The 21,393-nt window shown below is 45.3% G+C and overlaps 1 protein-coding gene and 1 long non-coding RNA gene across 2 annotated transcripts; one reads left to right on the top strand and one right to left on the bottom strand.

The window, feature by feature from the left end:
* Nucleotides 1-1,044: 1,044 nt before the first annotated feature.
* On the top strand, nucleotides 1,045-21,193 carry col1a1a (collagen, type I, alpha 1a). Its single transcript, XM_061712866.1, has 49 exons — nucleotides 1,045-1,291; nucleotides 3,058-3,249; nucleotides 3,567-3,583; nucleotides 3,880-3,915; nucleotides 5,002-5,094; nucleotides 6,131-6,199; nucleotides 6,294-6,338; nucleotides 7,698-7,751; nucleotides 7,843-7,896; nucleotides 7,998-8,051; nucleotides 8,146-8,199; nucleotides 8,303-8,356; nucleotides 9,065-9,109; nucleotides 9,227-9,280; nucleotides 9,376-9,420; nucleotides 9,837-9,890; nucleotides 10,238-10,336; nucleotides 10,431-10,475; nucleotides 10,681-10,779; nucleotides 10,945-10,998; nucleotides 11,090-11,197; nucleotides 11,722-11,775; nucleotides 11,907-12,005; nucleotides 12,090-12,143; nucleotides 12,232-12,330; nucleotides 12,420-12,473; nucleotides 12,577-12,630; nucleotides 12,737-12,844; nucleotides 12,944-12,988; nucleotides 13,704-13,802; nucleotides 13,894-14,001; nucleotides 14,757-14,918; nucleotides 15,005-15,058; nucleotides 15,183-15,290; nucleotides 15,399-15,452; nucleotides 15,595-15,648; nucleotides 15,735-15,896; nucleotides 16,085-16,192; nucleotides 16,424-16,531; nucleotides 16,625-16,678; nucleotides 16,991-17,098; nucleotides 17,238-17,291; nucleotides 17,380-17,487; nucleotides 17,600-17,653; nucleotides 17,753-17,860; nucleotides 18,379-18,658; nucleotides 18,764-18,954; nucleotides 19,207-19,449; nucleotides 19,600-21,193. The coding sequence occupies exons 1-49, from the start codon at nucleotides 1,210-1,212 to the stop codon at nucleotides 19,744-19,746; spliced, it is 4,338 nt and encodes a 1,445-aa protein (XP_061568850.1). The 5' UTR covers nucleotides 1,045-1,209; the 3' UTR covers nucleotides 19,747-21,193.
* LOC133422817 (uncharacterized) lies at nucleotides 5,335-13,248 on the bottom strand. The gene is made up of 3 exons (XR_009770764.1): nucleotides 12,685-13,248; nucleotides 7,790-7,929; nucleotides 5,335-5,751 (listed from the first exon to the last, which is right to left on the bottom strand). It is a non-coding gene; the product is annotated as an uncharacterized LOC133422817 (long non-coding RNA).
* Nucleotides 21,194-21,393: the final 200 nt, after the last annotated feature.

Below are 21,393 nucleotides of genomic sequence, written 5' to 3'. Positions count from 1 at the left end.
TTCGCAGTTTTTCTGTCTTTTAAATTCTATCCTGAAACAGAGGAATAGATGGATTTTCAGGGTGTGTGTGTTTCTTTTTATCTGTTTTATCCCTCACCACATGATCTTGCACTCAATGAAACAGGAAATAGACTGGATGGATGCGTCTGATTGGTCGATTATTGGATTGACCTTTGAACGTAGAATTGGGCTTCTAATAACCTAATCCTGGTGGGTTTGTTACTAGGGGATGTGGGTGGATGCAACATTTGGAAACTGATCGTTTTTTTTTTAGAATAACATATAAACCCAAAATCTACTCTGTGTGTGTGTATAAATATATATATATATATATATATATACACACACACACACACACACACACACACACACACACACACAAAACAGTGTGCTTTAGTTCTGAATGGTGTAGATTTAAGGCAGATTTAATGTAGATTTAAACTAAACTCGGGCAGCTGTGGGTAGTGAAAGCACACATGGATTGTGAGGACTGGAGGTGCTGAGACTTCCCAAACCTGCTGTCAAACCTCAGCCATGATGAATCACACACACAAAGGACGTGGAAACACTCTGACAGCTGAAAGAACTCAAACACTAAAACAAAAAACTAAAACAAAGGACTTGTCTCCAACCAAAAAGCTCCAAAGATCTCCCTCCAGCAGACCTTCATCACACCAGAGTGCAATCCCAGGGAATCAGGAAGTTGACCCAAACCAAGTCAGGATTAAACCCGTGGCTGCTACAGATGGAGATCCTCCTCCGACCCTGCAATGTTCCTGTGGATCAGGTTTCCTCCGGCTCGGACGCCCCCCCCTTTCCCTCTGATCCAAACTCCAACCCAACTGCTGTGCAATTATGGAGGGAGGCACCCACAGCATTTTCCTTTGTTTTTTTTTTTTCTTTGAAGGAGGTGTCTTTTCTTGTCTTCCCTAAACGTGAGCAGCAGCAGGGTGATGAGGGTGTGTCCCCCGTTTTCGGTCCAGTCCCCAGTAACCTCCCAGTTCTGCAGGCTCTCATATAAAAGCCCCGGTGGAAAATGAGTGTAGGCAGTAGGGAGTTTTCTGCTGGGGTCAGAAGGACTTTGGACAGACGAACGGATCCTGCCCCGAACACCCCTGTATGAGTGGAGTCTAGCAGAAAAAGAAAACATCCCCAGCCTTTTTTTCCTCTCTTGCCTCAAAGAGTCTACATGTCTAGTGGCATCTAGACATGTTCAGCTTTGTGGATATGCGGCTGGCGCTGCTGCTCAGTGCAGCAGTGCTCCTGGTCAGAGCGCAGGGCGAGGACGACCGTAAGTTTCATCACTGTTTATCGGAGCTTCTCCACCCTTTTTTTAACCCCTCTTTTTTTTAATGACTTCTGACAGCTGGATATTCTCTTTGTGGCTGGATAAAGTTTAGACAGAAGAGGAGAAACAAAAGATGAAAAGAACGTAGAACTTTGATCACTAAGTAGATTTTTCAAGAGATAAATACACAGACGGTAGAGTTGCAGTATTTGCAGGGATGTGCGTAATGCGTTGGGCATCCCAAAGAGGCCCCCCCTCCACCTTCCCATTATGCATGCAGAGCGAGTTTCTGCAAGTTTTCCAGGCCTTCCTGCAGGCAATGGCTTTCTGTCATAAACAAGCTGGTTTTAACCTTCCCGAAGCTTTGGACTAGTATCACCCAAACAGTTTTTCTGCCCTCTGGTCTCAAAATCCTCATCTTCCCAAATGCGTTTAATTACATGCCATGGCTTCCAGTACATGCGCACCAGAGGTCGGATTGATGTGGCCAAAAAATGTATAGCCTGAGGCCAAAGTGTTGAGTGAGACAGGTGAGCTACGGTCACACGTAATAAGAAAATACTCACAGAGAGGTGAGACAAAAGGCAAGTCTTACTGCACAGCGATTTTGAAAAGCTTGCATCTACATCTACAAAAGCTCAGGTGAATTAGGGAAAAAGAATATTTAGCTCAGAGAGAGGTGAAGAGGGGCAGAAATGCCATCGTCAGTGTCACGATGTGAGTTGGTATATTCTCTGAGAAGACAAAGAAAAACCATCAAGCTGTGGAGACCAGAACTGGGGAGCAGGAATTCAGCTTTTCCAGATGTTCTTCTTGTCTGGAAAACCACGCAGATGTTTATCTAAAGCGAGTGGGCTTTGGCCCTAGTGAGCAGTGTCACAGCGACACCTAGGGGCTCGTCTCTGCAACCTGCAGTCAGTCCTGACCGCCACGTCCCCCACCATGCTCCACCCCCCCCTCCCATTTCCTCCTCCTCTACTTCACTTTTTTCCACTCTTTTTTTTGGTTTCTTCCTAATTGCAAACACATGCGCAGTATTTCCAGCAGCTGCTGCCAAGCCGCCAGTCTGGAGCAGCGCTGCTGTTCCCCCTCTGAGCTCAGCACTTTGGCACGCAGCGATGATTTAGACGTGCTGTAAAGGGAGCCCCAGTTAGGGCTTCAGGAGAAGAGTTAGCTTTTAGAAATGGGTTGACTGAAGCACTGGTTCACATCAGAGCAGGAAATGCGACTGACATGCAGCTGCAGGGACATCAGATCACATAGGGACGTTTACTTTGTGCATGCAACGTGTTGGAGGGCGTAATGACGGCTGCCAGACGCAGCCTCGGTGGCCTCTCCATCACCTCTGACCCCGCCACGTCCAGTATCTGTCCAGACTCATCTACACAGTCTTTAAGCACTCTTTAGTGCTCTCTTTAAAAACTCTGCTTGTAGATTTTACCCCAATTTAGCATTATTTTAAAGGTTTTCTATAAACTATACAGAACTGTGTGAAAAAGCACAAAAACATGAATAACTAATACGATATCACTGTTATATCAAAAGTGATACATTTTCATCCAGTTAGGGTGTTGTTAAGAAATGACCCAATTTCATTCAATTGATGGAAAAGATTTTCCTTATTAAACTTATTTATCACAGCTGGCATGTTTTTTTTTTTTCCAACCCTGTGAAAGTATGTGGAGATTTGTGCTTACATGTCCGTCCACGCCGGTGCGAGCCGGCCCTCACCTGCCTCCCCTGAGCGTGCTCTATGTCGCCCCCTGCAGGCTCAGGTGCCAGCTGCACCTTGGACGGCCAGGTGTTTGCGGACCGTGACGTGTGGAAGCCAGAGCCATGCCAGATCTGCGTGTGCGACAGCGGCACGGTCATGTGCGACGAGGTCATTTGTGAGGACACCACGGACTGCCCCAACCCCATCATCCCCCACGACGAGTGCTGCGCCATCTGCCCCGATGACGGTACTGCCCCCCCAACCCCTACACCTCTGTCAAGCTCCTCTTCCTGCACGCTTTTCCGTGCATACTAACTCGGATACTGCATACTAACCAGTCCTCACACATGGGACACACTAACTAACATAAACATCCACCTCCAATGTTGCAATGTGCAGACAAACACACCTGTGCACGTTCTCAACACAGCTAGTCTCACCCGTTAAATTCAATCTTTTCCCAATGAGACATGATGCATTTTCTCCTCCATTTTTCCCTGAACGAGATGTTTGTGTGGGATTTCTGTCATTATTTAACTTATCGTGTTTCTGTCTCCCATTTAGGCTACCAGCAGGCTGAGGTGTGTATTATTATTATTATTATTATTATTATTATTATTATTATTATTATTATTATTATTATTATTATTATTATTATTATTATTATTATTATAGTTATTCCATGGTGTAGCTCTGTGCATCATTATGGGTAATGGTTCTCTATCAGGTGTGACAGTATCGTTTTTGTTGCATAACAGATAATCATCTACGGGGAGTTTCTTAAATGATGAGATCAGATACATGACATCCCTCATGAATCATATTCTAGACTTTTATCATGATGCTTAGACCTTTTCCTTTTTTTTTCCAACCACAGGGACCCAAGGGAGAGCGTGGAGCCAAGGGAGAGCGGGTATGTCCCAACTTTCTTCTTTCTTCCGACTCTCTTGCAGGCAATCTTTTATATTTCCCGGTGTGTTTCACGGAGGTCTGGTGTAGTCCTGTGTTTGTGTTGGAGCTGCAGTAGTAGATGGTGTGTACGTGTTGTGTCGTACACGTGTTCAGGCTGATGTGGAAACGTGGCAGCGCTCAGAGCTTCTGCTCCAGTTAGCTTGTGGTTGTAATGCCTGGAAAGATGGATGATGTCTGATTTGTGTGAGGAGATTTTACTGCGTTGTGGCTCCTGTCCTGTTTTAATTAGGCCTCTAAATCAAAAACAGTTTCTTGTGTTTTTTTTAATTTGTTATTAGAAAGCAAATGAATGGAAGTTGGTGTCAGACAGGATTTGGAAGAGCATTTGTCAAAAAGACATGAGTTAAATTGATGAGCTATTTCTATCAGCTGTTTAAATTCTGCTCTCCTGCTTCACGTCATCCAAACAAGAGCCGACCTTTGACCCAGTGATGCGGTCTAACCTGGAGAAATGCTCCAACGGTTGACTGGATCATTGATTTGGACTGAGTTGGAGGTTTGACAGAGATTAGTTGTTTAAAAGCTGAATTGTAATACTAAGAAAGATAATTACAGTGTATTAGAGGTTTTATTTATTATGTTAAATGAATTCAAAGAAGTTATTTTTTATTTAAGGTGGTGATGTAATGTCTTACATGAACCGGTAGCTTCTTGGCAAGTGACTGTCCTTTTCTACTTCCTGTGTGCGAATGTCACATGACCCTCTAAACTGTCCCTGGTTGGTCACATGTTCTCAGAGGAATGACCTGCATCTTTGTGATGGTTATGGTTCCTTCATCACAGAGTGTGTGTGTGTGCAGAGCCAGTGAAACATTAGGTGTGAGGGTTTTACTGCTTCTGCATACGGATGGAGTTAGGGTTAGGGTTAGGGTTAGGGTTAGGATTAGGATTAGGGTTAGGGTTAGGGTTAGGGTTAGGATTAGGGTTAGGGTTAGGGTTAGGGTTAGGGTTAGGGTTAAAGCCGGGTTCCGAGCAGCGGTCCTGCCCTGGTTCTGGAGTCTGACCCTCTCTCTTCCTCCGTTTCCAGGGTCCAAATGGTCCCCCTGGTAGAGATGGTCTCGACGGACAGCCCGGCGTCCCCGGACCCATCGGCCCCCCTGGACCTCCCGGCCTCGGTGGAGTAAGTATTTTGGCTTATTTTGGGTAGTATTTGGGGAGTCGGGCGTTGGGCTGATCTAAAATGCTGCGGCGCCGGCGAGGCTCAGGCCTCTTCACTCACCTAAATCCAGTACCGACCTTGACCCGGGCTTTGGTTGGAGTCAGAAGGTCAAGACGTCTGAGCGTAGATGTCTGAGGAGGCGGCCGAGGTGTTTTCCGGATGCACCTTTTTGCCTTTGGTTGTTTAGTTTATTAATCTTGAATGCTGGACGATCACGTTCACGCCGACTTCACAGAAACCTTCTCATTCTAGTTTAAGATTCTGACGTCAGTCCTGTTAAAGGGAATTTCTAGATGCTCACATGCTATAGAAGTTAGTTTAGCACTTTAATGCGATGGAACCAGTCACTGCATCCATCGCGCCGTCTCCAACTTCTCCAAGTTGGGACTTGATAGTTCACACGTGGCGAGTTTGACTCAGAGAACGTTTGTGACGTTTCTTGTGTCTGAGGTTTCGAATGTTAGTTGGCTTGACGACATCACAACTCACCTGCAGGCCCACACATCTGCAAATAACGGTCTCATGGACACTTTCCTGGGGAGGTATCTCAGCTGGGAACCTCCTCCTCCACTGTTGCATTCTGGGATATTTCTTATCTCAAGTGTTGACGGGATTTATCTTTGATAAAAAAAAGAAGGACAAACAGCCTTACTATGCTAAAAGTAGACTTGGAAACGTACTGAGGAAGTTCACAAAAACACGCCTTCAGATGAAAAAGTATTTTCAGGAATACATCTAATTAAAGTTTTTAGTTTTACCCTTGATGGATTTGCACACACAGAACCTCCAAATACAAACCTCATATTTAGTTAGCTATAATCGGTTTAATAAGGTATTAATTAAGGACTTCAAATGTAATTATTTATTATTAGCTCACTTTGACTTTCGTCTTGTCTTGTTATGTTGAAAGAGTGTGATGAGAGAGGTTTTATTAGCTTGTTGTGTCAGCATTTCTGCTGTGACCGATTAAAATAACTGTGCTGTCTGGTTTTTGCAGAACTTCTCCCCTCAGATGTCTGGCGGCTACGATGACAAATCCCCTGCCATGCCCGTCCCCGGACCCATGGTAGGCCAGCATGCATCTCTGCAGACGCTCTCGTTATGTCCCGTTGTCTCTCGCTGACGCAGGGCCTGACCTGTGCTTGTGTTTTACCTGACAGGGCCCCATGGGACCCCGTGGAGCCCCCGGACCTGCTGGTGCAAGTGTGAGTGCATCACTTCCTTCTACACTGTAAAACCTCATAAGTTAGTGGAACTCAAACTGTTTGAGGAAACCGATTGCCTAAAACCATTTAAGTTTATTTACTCAAACAATGCAAGTGTAAAAAAATATTCCATTGAGGTTCAAGTAACTCAAATATTTATTGTTAAGGTAACTTAGTTAAATAAATGTGATAGTACCATTTCATTCAGTAAACTGAACTTAAAACTAATACGTATTAGACACTCATATGTAGTATTTCCTTCAGACTTACTTAAAAAATGATTGTGTTAATTTGCATCAATCCAGACTAACTTAATTGAATCTTCTTTACATAAATGTTAGCACTTAAGTTCAAGTTACTCAGTTTTATTCCTCTGAATTAAATTATCACATTCTAGTGGTCACAACTTCTAGCTCCTCAAACTGATTGCCTTAAACCATTTTAGTTGTCATAACTTAAATAACTCATCTTTAAGTTGCTTTAACACAATACAAACACATCTTATACCAGCTTCAAACATTTATTTAATTCATTTTTGAGTTATCTTAACTGATGGCAATGAGTGACCACTTACTTGATCAACTTACTTCTGTTATTAAGATGTACTGTTAGGTTTTACAGTGTATCTATAACTCAAAATCAGTCCAATCTGAGATGCTTCAAGGAGGTGGCAGTAACATCTTTACATGGATGTCCAACTGGCGTAAAACCAAGGCTGCCCTCCGTTTCCCTCACTTCCTTCTGAGAACCACACACACCAAGAGGGCCCATCTTTCCTACCGCTGTTTTAGAAGTTAGGACAGGTGTAAAAGTGGTACTTGAATAATGAAACATGACAGCGACAGTGAGAGACCTTGCTGCTCCTTGTGTTTTCAGTCAGGATGATGCAGAAGTGAGAAACCGTGGAAACACTTCTGCTTCATCCCATCCCTCATGAATCCGTCTCCAAGATTCAGAGCAGCACAGATTACAAAGAGGGAATGTAATCCTGTATTAGATGAATGAATATATACTGCAGGTTTCACACAGCTCCACCTGCTGCTCAGGTGGTCACAGCACCAAAACAACAACTATTATCACATTGTGCCACAAAGGTTTTTTCCAGTCATAACATAAAAATAAGCAAAGAAGAAACTAGCCATTACTCAAACCCGGTGCAGCCTTAAATACACTTAGAGTTAAGCAGGAATCTCATGAAACGTTTCCTGGAAGTGCATTCTTTTAAATACAGACTGCAGCTTTAAGTTCTGCACCCACTTCACTTTCTTGTCAAATGTTTATTTGACCAAAACAAACCAGAATAACTCCAACAAAGTGTAAGAAGCTGATGCTGATGCGTGTGTGTGTCGCCCCCTACAGGGACCTCAGGGATTCACAGGCCCCCCTGGTGAGCCTGGAGAGGCTGGTGCTAGCGTGAGTATTAAAGCACACACAGACACACACACACCCACCTGAAGTCTTGCCCCGTGTGTCACCTCAGACCTGACCTGTCCTTTTTCTTCAGGGTCCCATGGGTCCCCGTGGAGCTGCAGGCCCTCCCGGCAAGAATGGAGAGGATGTAAGTGGACCAGCTCTGCTCATCTTCACCAATCTGTAGAAACAGTTCCGTTTAGAGTAAAGAGCATGTGGATAAACGTCCCGTCCCTCTCATTCTCTCAGGGTGAGTCCGGCAAACCTGGTCGCGGTGGTGAGCGTGGACCTTCCGGCCCACAGGTACGTTAGTTACTCCATATTTGCACATGCCACAATTTTCTCTCCTTTTTTTTAAAGATAAAACTTTACACATGTGTGATTTTTTTTCTCTCAGGGAGCTCGTGGCTTCCCAGGAACCCCTGGACTGCCCGGCATCAAGGGACACAGAGTAAGTCAGAGTTTCTGGCATCACATTTGATCAGAAATGTAAGAACTAAAGCCTGCCAGGATCAGGGGTCTGAATCTTTGTGTTTCCTCTGTTCTTGTTTTAGGGATTCAGCGGTCTGGATGGTGCTAAGGGAGACAGCGGCCCCGCTGGACCCAAGGTTACTGCCCCTCTTTGTTGCATCATGCTTACAAAATACATCTACATGTCAGTTTGGATCCCTGAATGGATCCCGTCAGGGATGCTTGATGGTGGCGTAGCCGTCATCAGCAGCAGCTTTAGTAGAAGTAGCTGCTAGTCTTTGTATGTGGTTGTTCTGCACCCACTTAAAGCTGCTCAGAACATATTTAAGTAGAAGATCAACATTTAAGGGTGAAAGGCTAGAGCATCCTCTACTCCCCTCAATGTCTGTAGTTCTGTCTCGCTCACTCCCTTCCCCAGGTTGGTAGTGTAAGATTAGAAATGTGTAGCATCAAAGGTCAAGAGGTCTTTAAGTGGGTTAGGGTTAGGGTTAGGGTTAGGGTTAGGGTTAGGGGTAGGGTTAGGGTTAGGGTTAGGGTCCAGTACATTCACTCCTGCTGTTTTTAGCTACAGCAATGCCCCAGTTTGCAGTAGAAGATTAGATTAGATGAGATTAGATTCAACTTTATTGTCATTGCACATGTCAAAAGTACAGGGCAATGAAATGCAGTTCTAACCATAAGTGCTTATGCAGTGAAATAAACACAATGTACAGCATATACACATATATACACATACACATATATATAAATATAAATATGTATGTACACATTGCATATTAATAAATCACTAGGAGCCAATGTAAGAAGCTGCTACCATGATTTAACCCCGTCATGTGTGTGTTTAGGGAGAGGCTGGATCTGCTGGTGAGAACGGAACCCCCGGAGCCATGGTGAGTAAACCACCCACCCCTCCTCACCTGCACAAATGGATCTTAGATTTGACCTTTTTTGTCCAAACGATGCCAGCTAACCTCCCGGTGACTAACTCTGTCTCTGTCTGGTCGTAGGGACCTCGTGGCCTGCCCGGTGAGAGAGGTCGTGCTGGTGCTACCGGTGCTGCTGTGAGTCCACAGATACAGATACACACTCTCATCCAGATCTAGTTATCCCTGATGGACCCGTAGACTAAACCAGTGATGTTTTCTGTTTCCTGCAGGGAGCTCGTGGTAACGATGGTGGTGCTGGTGCTGCTGGACCTCCTGTAAGTTTCTCACAATCTATTTATCTGTTATTCAAGTCCCAGTGAGTAGGATCTAGAATGATACCCAGACATGTGTGTCCATTGGTCAAGAATGTTGTGAAAATAAGAATCATTTGATTTTCATTACATTGGAAGGACTCTATAGACTTTCAGCATTTTAATACAGGAAGCCTAAAGGGACAAAAAAAAAACAACACAGGCACCGTAACTGAGTGTGGGGGGGCATTAACCTTGTCGCAATTCATAATTACCCCCAGTAGATGTCAGTATAGCCCACACTTGTGACCTTTAAAGCTTAAATGTTTCTCTGTTGGATAAATCTAGCAGATCCAAACCACGTCAGTACTTAAACCATGTTAGTACAAAGGGGGAAAGATGTGCAAATGTTAACTAATTGTGTTTTTGTGTGTTCTCAGGGACCTACTGGCCCAGCTGGACCTCCTGGATTCCCCGGTGGCCCTGGAGCCAAGGTAAGCTCAGTGTGATCTCCACCAGTAATCATTATCCTCCATCCTGACACCTTTAAACATCTCCTAGCTGAAGTGCAGCCCTAGTTCACGTCCTCTGATTTAGCAGTAGAGGTCGTGTGTGCAGGTAGGCAGCCATATTGGATGGGTCACACAGGAAACCCATTGAGTATTGCTAGATATGTCAATATATTAAATCAGACATTCTTTATGATTTTCTTTCAAACGAACTCAGTTTATCCAAAATCCATTTTTTTCTCTTCTCATTTCTTATTTTATTTGCTGCTCTCTTGTAATTTCTGCAAGCCTCCATCATGAAGGACTCTAACCTCCTTTTGTCCTCCACCTAGGGTGAGCTCGGAGCTCAGGGTGCTCGTGGAGGCGAGGGCCCCGCTGGAGCCCGTGGAGAGCCTGGAAACCCCGGACCTGCCGGCCCCGCTGGACCTTCTGTAAGTTTCTTTCCACCTGTTTAATCAAATGTTTAAGATAATATGACATGAGCTTGATCAATAAAAACACTGATCTCCTCCTTTTTCCTCTCAGGGAAACCCTGGTGCTGATGGATCTGCTGGAGTCAAGGGAGCCCCTGTAAGTATCGTTCTTTAAAAACATGTGCCGTGTGACTATTTTCTTTAGGTTTAAAAGTTTGAGCAAGGCACTGGCAAAGCCAGGACGCTGCTTTTCTTCGTGTCGTTTTGTAAATGATTACTGTTGCGTAGCCTCTCTGTGGTGACGGCAGACGGCACAAGAACAGAACATGATGTGCTGTGTTGTTCTGTGCTGCCCCCTGCAGGGCGCTGCTGGAGTTGCTGGAGCTCCTGGTTTCCCCGGACCTCGTGGACCCCCAGGACCTCAAGGAGCTGGTGGTGCCCCCGGAGCCAAGGGAAACACTGTGAGTGAAAATATATGTCTATAAAAGTCAAATCTCAATCTCTACATTTTTTATTCTTGATTATCTTTTTATCTCTGAGATTTCAGCAAGTGTGATCTTATAAGCCAGCCGGCTTGTTTGCACTTCTGTTTCTTTCTGTTTTCTCATTTTCTTTTCCCCCCTCAGGGTGATGCTGGTGCTTCAGGAGCCAAGGGAGAGGCTGGTGCCAAGGGAGAGGCTGTAAGTTCACCAACAATCTTCAGTGTGACGCTCTCTAAACACACGTGACATATTCAGCCGTTGACACCGTTGGTGTGTTTGATGTTTTTAGGGTGCTCCAGGTCTTCAGGGACCCCCTGGACCTTCTGGTGAAGAGGGCAAGAGAGGAGCCAGAGGAGAGCCTGGTGCTGTTGGAGGCCGTGGAGCCCCCGGAGAGCGTGTATGTATCTCTCAGTTTTATTTTAATATTCTTTACAGTTAGGTATAATGGGGAGGGGTTTTGCAGTGTTCGAGTCTCCATGTACACAGTTATATATAAATTGGTAAGATTAGTTGTGTCAAGTCAGCTGCTTTTTGAGTCTCATGTTAACAAAATTGACCAAAATGGACTTGTGTGGAAAAGCTGGCTTCTTAAATGCAAATGTGTGCAGAGACTGTTAGAGAAACATTCATGGCCAATCTGGACATCTGCATGGAGAGAAAATGTTTGATTAGAACTGTGCGCCTGTAGATGCAGTTCTTCAGGCCGCCACTAGGTGGTGTTCATGTCTCCATCATGTGGCTACACTTCTTTGCCATTCTTTATCTGGCTGACATTTACTGCTTTTTGGCATTTGTTTTGTTCATTTGTGGCAACAAAACATGGATGTAATAATGTAATAAGCTTGAGCCAACACCTGGAGAGATGCTTCAACTAAGGGTTGTCCTTTTGCCTTAAGTAATTGTGTTTGGTTCCTTCAACAGGGTTCCCCTGGCGGTCGTGGTTTCCCTGGCTCTGATGGCTCTGCTGGACCCAAAGTAAATATAAACAACAACACACTCCTTAAGACCTTAAGACGGTCACATATTATCCCACTGGTTTCAGTTGATCTTATCTCGGCTCCTCAACTACCTTTCTCTCCTCTTCCTCCCCTACCTGACTTATGTAGGGTGCCACCGGTGAGCGCGGATCCCCTGGTATTGTTGGACCTAAGGGTTCCACTGGTGAGCCTGGTCGCACTGGTGAGCCTGGTCTGCCTGGAGCCAAGGTGAGATATTTGTATTACGTAATTGATGCAACATGATTATTGTCCACATTGGCATTGCCCTGACCTTGTGACTCTGCTCTGCAGGGAATGACTGGTAGCCCTGGCAGCCCTGGACCCGACGGCAAGCTTGGACCTAATGTAGGTTTTTGTTCAGTGTAGTTATTCTCATCAAAATGCTCCAAAACTCCAATTTGAGTTCTCATCATTGGTAAACGTTCCTCATTAGGGAGCCCCTGGACAAGACGGTCGCCCCGGACCCCCTGGAGCTGTTGGAGCTAGAGGTCAGCCTGGAGTCATGGGATTCCCCGGACCCAAGGGCGCTGCTGTGAGTAGAATCTCACCTCCTACAAGCCGTATCTGTTCTTATTCACAAGCCTGTTCTCCATGTTGAATCTTTGATTTGTTTCCGTCCAGGGTGAGGGTGGAAAGCCTGGCGAGAGAGGAGTCTTGGGACCTACCGGCCCAGTCGTAAGTCGTCTACACCATGCTCATCTTTGACCTTACTCTACTCTGCTAATCATTTTCTAGTAACAGAAGTGAATGACTGAAAACCTGCCATGTTTGTGTTCAGGGAGCCCCTGGAAAGGACGGTGATGTTGGTGCTCAGGGACCTTCTGGACCAGCTGTAAGTAAACCAGACCGAGCCGCCCTCGTAACAGCACTAGGGCCCAACTTGTACCTGCACAGTCCGATTATTCCCGCTCTGACACTGTTCCTCTGCTCGTTGTTAGGGCCCCGCTGGCGAGAGAGGAGAGCAGGGAGCCGCTGGTTCCCCCGGATTCCAGGGACTTCCAGGACCCCAGGGAGCCATTGGTGAGACTGGCAAATCCGGAGAGCAGGTACAGACTGAAAATAATGAGAAAATCAAGAAATAAGATGAAGCCTACAAACTTAAATGAATCAGAGTCTTACCCTGTCTTTTTCATTTTCCTGTCTAGGGTGTTCCCGGTGAGGCTGGAGCCCCAGGAGTCGCCGGTTCTAGAGTAAGTTGCTCATCGTAGCGGTCTGCTAAAACTAAAACATTGTATTTCAGTGATGCTACTTAGACAGCCTGAACTGGCTTTGAGAAGTGGTCGTGATGTAGCCATACACTCATGAGACCTGGCACTAAAACTGTCCTATTCTAAATCTAATAATAACCACTTATTATGTCAAACTGGAGTTCCACTTTTACAGATTTTTAGTGCATGATGGTTAACCAACAACCAACATACTTCCTAAATTAAAATTATGTAATATATGTTATATATTTATTGGGTATGTAGCACATATATATATATTTATAGGGATATTTATGTAGTTTATATAGTGTATATTTATATAGATGTATATAATAGTTGTATTTTCTAGATATTGATATGACATTTATGTGATATTTATATTTTATATATACTTATATGGATAATTATGTAATAATAGGCATGTTTACGTAGTATTTATATAGATTATATGGATATTGTGTAGATATAATAATAGCAATAATGTAAATCCATAGAGTTATAAAGGGGTAGGAACTAGGAAAAAGTGTAAACTTCTTCCTACTCCTTTTTTTCGAACATATGTGAATATGAAGATGTAAATGTTTATCTTTTTATTATTAATTTGACTTTCATTTTATATACATGTTCGAAATAAAAATGCATTTATTCATTCATTCATTCATTCACTCCTCACCTCTGTGCTCCCTGCTCCCCTCAGGGAGACAGAGGATTCCCCGGTGAGCGCGGTGCCCCTGGCGCCCTTGGACCTGCTGGAGCCCGTGGATCCCCCGGATCATCTGGAAACGATGGCGCTAAGGTACAGTAGGTCCGGCCCCGGCCGGAGACTGGAGCAGCTCTCACTCATGTACATGAAATCTAAAGGCATTGGTTTTTCTTGTGTTCTTCAGGGAGACGCTGGAGCCCCAGGTGCTCCTGGAGCAGGAGGTCCTCCTGGACTGCAGGGAATGCCCGGTGAGCGCGGTTCCGCTGGTCTGCCAGGACTGAGGGGAGACAGAGTGAGTCATCACACGAGTTCCTTATTTCTCTGAAAGTTCCGAGTATAGAGTTGGGTATCACCACTATACATGACATCCTACACCATGATGAGGTGACACTAATCTGAACCTCTACAATGGCTTTCTTATAACCACAAGCACCTTTCACTAATGCTTCCTGACAATAAGTCAATGAGCATGCAATGAGCATGCTTTTGGATGATCAGTTTAATTGTTTAATTGTTTAATTAGGATCCCCATTAGCTACAGCATGACTGCAGCTATTCTTCCTGGGGTCCGCCAACATTTTAAAATAACACAGTACTAAACATAACATAATAAAAGCAAACCAAATAAATTTCCACTAGATAAAAAGAATATCAAATTAAAAATACTATGCAAAAAAAAAGCAGAGACATTCCACAAAATGAAGACAGCAAAATGAGAACATAACACCAAACAAAACACAAACACTGCACAGTTAAGATTCATCTGAGGTCGTCAAAAAGTTTGAAAAGCAGTCCACAATTTCAATTCATTTGCAGTCTAGAACTTCACAACTGATCTAATACAGAAAAAAGAGAAAGAAAAAAGCTCAGCAAGCTGCTTGTTTCAGTGATCTCTATTTCAATGTTCTATCATTTTACTTATACTGATTCAAAAGATGTTGCTTGACTAATAATTTGAATGTTCCTGTTGCTGTTTGTTTGTGTGATGTGTTTGGGAAATGAATTGAGTACGTGTGTAATCAATGTCATCTCTGTCCAATAACCCAGGGAGACCAAGGACTCAAGGGAGCTGATGGTGCTGGCGGTAAGGATGGCCCCCGTGGCTTGACTGGACCAATTGGACTTCCCGGACCTGGTGGCGCTACTGGAGACAAGGGAGAGCCCGGTGCTTCTGGAGCTGTCGGACCCGCTGGAGCCCGCGGCGCCCCTGTGGGTTCCATTCACCTGCCCGTCTTCTGAAATACGGAAACGCTGAACCTTAAAAAGCCTGGCTAACACTTGTTCCTCTTCCGCAGGGCGAGCGTGGAGAGTCTGGACCACCCGGACCTGCTGGATTCGCCGGACCCCCTGTAATTATTTTTTTCCATGATTATCCTAGCCTCTTCCTCACTACATTTTCTTTCACTTCATACCTTAAGCCATAGTTTCCTCCAAAAGTTTTTCAAATGTCTTGTTTTAACCATTCCACCTTAGGGTGCTGATGGACAGCCTGGTGCTAAGGGAGAGGCTGGAGATAATGGTGCTAAGGGAGATGGTGGTGCCCCAGGCCCCGCTGGACCAACTGGTGCTCCTGGACCCCAGGTTTGAACACTCGCATGTTGATGCATGAACTATTTAGAGTGAAACCTAGAAGTACTTATCACTCGATGTTGTTATCTGCTAATGGTTCCCCGTATTGTGTTCTTTCAGGGTCCCAATGGAAACAATGGTGCTAAGGGAGCCCGTGGACCCGCTGGACCTCCTGTAAGTCACCTCTCTTGTTAAACAATCATCTACATGACCCTAACCTACTAAAAATGGTTTTGTGATCTTTGATTTGTCTTTGGGTTTTGTTTTGTTTATACCGCCCTAATGTGGTCCTTTTCTCGCCTCTTCCTTCCTCTAGGGTGCCACTGGCTTCCCCGGTGCTGCCGGTAGAGTTGGACCCCCTGGCCCCTCTGTAAGTCATGATCAGATATTATTCCCAGTTCTCTGTCCAGGATTTCTACCATTATTCCAAATAACCCGTGCCCCAACACTGTGCAGGGCAACTCTGGACCCGCTGGACCTCCCGGACCAGGCGGCAAGGAGGGACTTAAAGGAAACCGTGGTGAGACTGGACCTGCCGGTCGCCCCGGTGAGATCGGAGCTGCTGGACCCCCAGGACTGTCTGGAGAGAAGGGTAGCCCTGGTGCTGATGGTGCTCAAGTAAGTCCCTCTGATCAAACTCTCAGAACAGGCTGAAATACCTGGACGAAGTTGCAAATGAATAACAGCCTGATGTGATACTTATAAACCTCTAGTAGTACACAAGTCCACAAGCGTTTTTAACGGTTGATTCTCATAACTTTTTTGTCTCACAACCTTTATCTGCTTCTCTTTGCTGTCCCCTGCAGGGACCTGCTGGTATTCCTGGACCTCAAGGTATCGCTGGAGGCCGTGGTATCGTTGGTCTGCCTGGACAAAGAGGAGAGAGAGGATTCCCTGGCATGCCTGGACCTTCTGTAAGTTCCTGTTCTCACTTTCAAAGCTGATCTCTATGTACACACTAGAAACCAAGACATCTAAAGCGAAGATCATTTAGTACCGATCATGACTGGAGATCTCCAGCAATCTTCAAACCCTTCTAGAGGATGTGCTGACGATAACAACATTGTGTTTTGATCGTAACAAGCTATACCATTAAACCAATCATTGAGATGAAACTGATGGGATTGTGACTGTGTCACCCATAGGGTGAGATTGGAAAGCACGGACCTTCCGGCCCCGGTGGTGAGCGTGGACCTCCTGGACCCATGGGACCCCCTGGACTGGCTGGAGCCCCCGGTGAGGCTGGACGTGAGGTAGGAACAAACATCCAACAAGTTTTTGTTGTTTTTCTCAGTATCGTTCTATTGTTTTTCAACGAGTTAACCTTTGAAACGTTTGCATCGTAGGGAACCCCTGGAAACGAGGGATCCGCTGGACGTGATGGAGCCGCTGGACCCAAGGTGAGCTCATGAGTACTTGACCAACTTGTTTTTAGATGACGGTCAGAATGAACAGCCACCAAGTTCATTTAGCAAAAATCATTTAAGCACCACTGGATACATTAAGGCTTTACTGGACACCCACCAGTAACCTTTGCGAAAGGAAATCAGTATCACACAAAATAACACGGTTAATCCGGACAGAAAACCAAGAAGAAGCAGATTCACCCCCCACAAGGATCTTCGTCCAGATTGTGTGTTCAGATCCCAACCAACCATATTTGAGCTGGAATTTTTATAATCGGTTTAAATTATTTTCTTTTTGTCTTTTAGGGAGACCGTGGAGAGTCTGGATCTGCTGGAGCCCCCGGCGCCCCTGGACCCCCTGGTGCCCCCGGACCCGTCGGACCCGCTGGAAAGAGTGGTGACCGTGGAGAGACCGTGAGTGACTAACTTCCTAACTGCCGTGACTTAAATGTAACATATCGCTTTACCACAAATGTTTTCACTTCACTTGACAACAAAAGTAGCATTTTCTGCAGTTTTGCATTTAGATGAAACTGATATTTCTGTGTTTCAGGGACCTGCTGGAATCGCTGGCCCTGCTGGCCCTGCTGGACCTCGTGGCCCTGCTGTAAGTTACAGCATTAGGACGAAAGCAGATCTAACAACGTTCTTACCAGGGCAAAGCTAAACTTCAGGTTATCTTCTTGGTCTAACAGGGACCTGGTGGTATGCGTGGAGACAAGGGAGAGACCGGCGAGGCTGGAGAGAGAGGCATGAAGGGACACAGAGGATTCACCGGCATGCAGGGACCCCCTGGACCTTCTGTATGTTTTTCTACTTTGAAACATGATCAAATACTGCCCATAACTGACCGTACCATATACAAACCATAACACAATCAGCCTTTAACTCCTGGTATTGTGTCCAAATGGATAGGGACAATCTGGAGAGCAGGGACCCGCTGGTTCTGCTGGACCTTCTGGACCTAGAGTAAGTTAACACCTCAACGCTTTATAATTGTAGTCTTTTTAGTATTTGATGTCTTCATTTGCAGTGTTTGAGTTTGACTTTTATTCTGTCTATTTTTAGGGCCCCTCTGGATCTGCTGGTTCTCCTGGTAAGGATGGTATGAGCGGTCTTCCCGGACCCACCGGACCTCCCGGACCTCGTGGTCGTTCTGGCGAGATGGGACCTGCTGTAAGTCTGACTAACTATCTAATCCATTCAGTTTGTTTCTGACAACCAGGGCTATTTCCAGCTCTTGAGGGGGTTTTGTTAAGTCAGATTCTGTTTGGGGCCCCTAATTTACAAAACTAAAGTATGATGTGAGGAGTTTAGACTATTTTGATCGATCTGATCTGTGGTGATGCATTAGGCTAACATTATTACATGGCAACAAATAATTGGGGATTCCAAGAAAAACTAAGAATTTTTCACTTTGTTGTGACCTGCATATCCGTAGCATAATTTCAATGCTTGTCCAAAAGGTTGGTAATTATTCTTATTCAGTTGAAAACAGGTCATTTCATTTCTCTGCAAATGCTGGGTATTGAGACTGAGCCTGCAGGTTTGGGGCCCCCTAGTGGCCATAGTTAGACGTGTGCAACTGCAAAGGCATGGCTCTGCTCGTAACCAAGGGCAACATAGAGAGGGTGTGCTGGAAGAAAAACAACTTTGCCAGCAATTAATTCTCGATTCCCTTTTTCTTTTCTTAGGGTCCTCCCGGACCTCCTGGACCTCCCGGATCACCTGGAGCATCTGGTGGTGGATTCGACCTCGGCTTCATTGCCCAGCCCCAGGAGAAGGCACCCGATCCCTTCCGCATGTACCGCGCTGATGACGCCAACGTTCTCCGTGACCGCGACCTGGAGGTTGACAGCACCCTGAAGAGCCTGAGCCAGCAGATTGAGCAGATCCGCAGCCCCGATGGAACCAAAAAGAATCCCGCCAGAACCTGCAGGGACCTCAAGATGTGCCACCCAGACTGGAAGAGCGGTGAGTCCCCACTGCAGGGATTTGGTAGAATGGCAGTAGTCCTTATCTGCTAGACATCCAATGGTGAAGTTTCCCCCTTCTGACCTCTATCTCACCGTTTTTCAGGAGAGTACTGGATCGACCCCGACCAGGGCTGCACTCAGGATGCCATCAAGGTCTACTGCAACATGGAGACTGGAGAGACCTGTGTAGCACCCACTCAGCGTGAGGTTGCCAAGAAGAACTGGTACAACAGCAAGAACATCAAGGAGAAGAAGCACATCTGGTTCGGAGAGGCCATGAATGACGGCTTCCAGGTAAACAAGCTAAAACATCATCTTTCATAGCACTTTATTTCCATTTCCCAACTCTTCATACTTTCAGGGACAACCTTAATTCAGCTTGTGTGTCCACATCCCTCCTTCTGTCCAACCTATTACCCCAAACCTCCATCCCACTTCCACTTCCAAGCATGCCTTCAATTTCCTATCTGGCCCTCAACTCTTTCCTCAACCTTTCCTCTAACAGCTCCGGTAATTAACTCGACCCATTTCCTCTGTCCTGAACAGTTTGAGTATGGCAGCGAGGGCTCTCTCCCAGAGGATGTCAACATCCAGATGACCTTCCTGCGCCTCATGTCCACCGAGGCATCCCAGAACGTCACCTACCACTGCAAAAACAGCGTTGCCTACATGGACGTCGCTGCCGGCAACCTCAAGAAGGCCCTTCTCCTCCAGGGCTCCAACGAGATCGAGATCAGAGCCGAGGGCAACAGCCGTTTCACCTACAGCGTCCTGGAAGACGGATGCACGGTGAGGAATACTCATTCGTACTCTCCACCCAGCTCTAAATGCTAATTCGGCTGAGCTAAAAGTGGTTAGCTATTGAGCTTGCTGTAGACATGAACCATGGAAAATCTGAATATTTTTTGGCACTAATACCTCTTTCTTCTTCCTCTACAGTCACACACCGGAACGTGGGGCAAGACAGTCATCGATTACAAGACATCGAAAACATCTCGCCTGCCCATCATTGATATTGCTCCCATGGACGTTGGTGCTCCAGACCAAGAGTTTGGCATTGAAGTTGGACCCGTCTGTTTCTTGTAAAAAGAGAAATCTGGACTTGAAATTGTTGTTGTGTGTGTGCGCGCGTGTGTGTTTTATTATTTTCTATCAGTCATCTCTCCCTAAAAAGAAATCCCACCAAAACATTCTCCTAATGTAATTTTCCTGACAAAAAGCAACCCCCGGCCTCTGATTCTACACGTTTCCATTTGGCTGTTGTTCTGATGGTCCACTTGCCTAAAACCTGCACTTCAACAAGAACAAGATGGTGGCGGTGTGGTGACCTTCTGCATCGTCGTGTTTCGGACCACTACTTTTTTGACTCTTGTTTTTTTTTTTGTTTTTGTTCGTTTTTTTGCCATCACCAACACCAAGGATCCTGTAGAGAAGACATTTTGTTTCACTGGCAACAAGAAAATAATATATGCCTCTGTAAAGTGTAAAGAAAAAACCCCTCCCCCTCTTCATCCAGCCCTCTTTGGAGTTTACAGAAACACACAGGTGACTTTTGTATTTTTATACGCCTCTGCGCTGAGGAATGAAAGGACAGTCCCAACAGACAGAAACCAATTGCTTTGTACCACGTTTCAGGTGTTGATGAATAAAGGTGAAACTGACTGACGTTTGTCTCTGTCGTTCTGGCCTTCCCTGCTCCTCGCTCCCCAGACAGCGCTCACTTCTCCCTCCTCCACCTCATCCGCTGATGTTGTAGCTGTTGTGATCTGTTTGTTGTTGTGGTTGCCTTGTTGTAAATTCACACTCAAACCACCCGCAGAGAAACATAGGATTAACCCTCTGTTTTGAAAAAAAAAAAAAAAAAAAATGCTATGGCTACCTCAAGATAGAAAGAAATTCCAGCTACATAAGAGGGAGGGGGGGGTCCCGTGATTTGGAATTGAAGTCTGCAGTAGTACCTGTGATTGCTGGGGTAGTCAAGGTTTACTGACACTTAAACAGAAGCAGAAACAACAAAAACCTAAGGTGCTATTCTTTCTTTGAGGTCTGCTGGCTGTACTATGGCTGTACTGTTCTGTGTTACGGTCAGCCTGGCACGCCGGGCTCCTCTTGGTGCTAAAACGAAATCACATCTTTCATTCTTGGTGTCTAGGACGAGACAGATTTCCTCTATACGATAGTGTTGGCAGGCAAACTCCAGCTCTGTTCCTCAATTCAAGTAAAAAGCTATTTTTGCTTTTATGTCTTGAACTTTCCCTCCCCCTTTCCATTCCATGCATCTGTTGGAGTTTGTTTCTTGTTCTCATGTGCAACAGGTGAATTTTCTCAACAAGACATTGAAAAAAAAAAAAAAAAAAAATTGGAAACAGAGATTTAAAACAAGAGAGCCACCAGCAAAGAGATTGTGAGAGACGTTAGACACACCAATGGGGGAAAAACACCACAAGGTTCTGTACCTATTTTGTATATGTATAATAAATTGAGATGTTTTTAATTATTTTGAATGCTGAAATAAAGCATGTTAAGTCGTGAATCCTGTCTAATTCCCTGACTTACTCACTGACTGCCACCACTCGGGCCTGGAACTAAAGCATCTTTACAGCATTCCAACCACTTGCACGGTGACTGAATGAGGACACAACATTCAAACAAGGCTCAGAAATCAATATGTATCTGCTTGTTGAAACTCTAAGCTTGAGCCCTGAGAAAACAGTGCAGGAAGAAGATTACTTG

Source organism: Cololabis saira, chromosome 21 (assembly GCF_033807715.1).
Source record: "Cololabis saira isolate AMF1-May2022 chromosome 21, fColSai1.1, whole genome shotgun sequence".
In the NCBI taxonomy this organism is placed as follows: domain Eukaryota; kingdom Metazoa; phylum Chordata; class Actinopteri; order Beloniformes; family Belonidae; genus Cololabis; species Cololabis saira.
The sequence above is the reverse complement of the archived record's forward strand: the minus strand, read 5'-3'. Positions and strand labels throughout refer to the sequence as shown.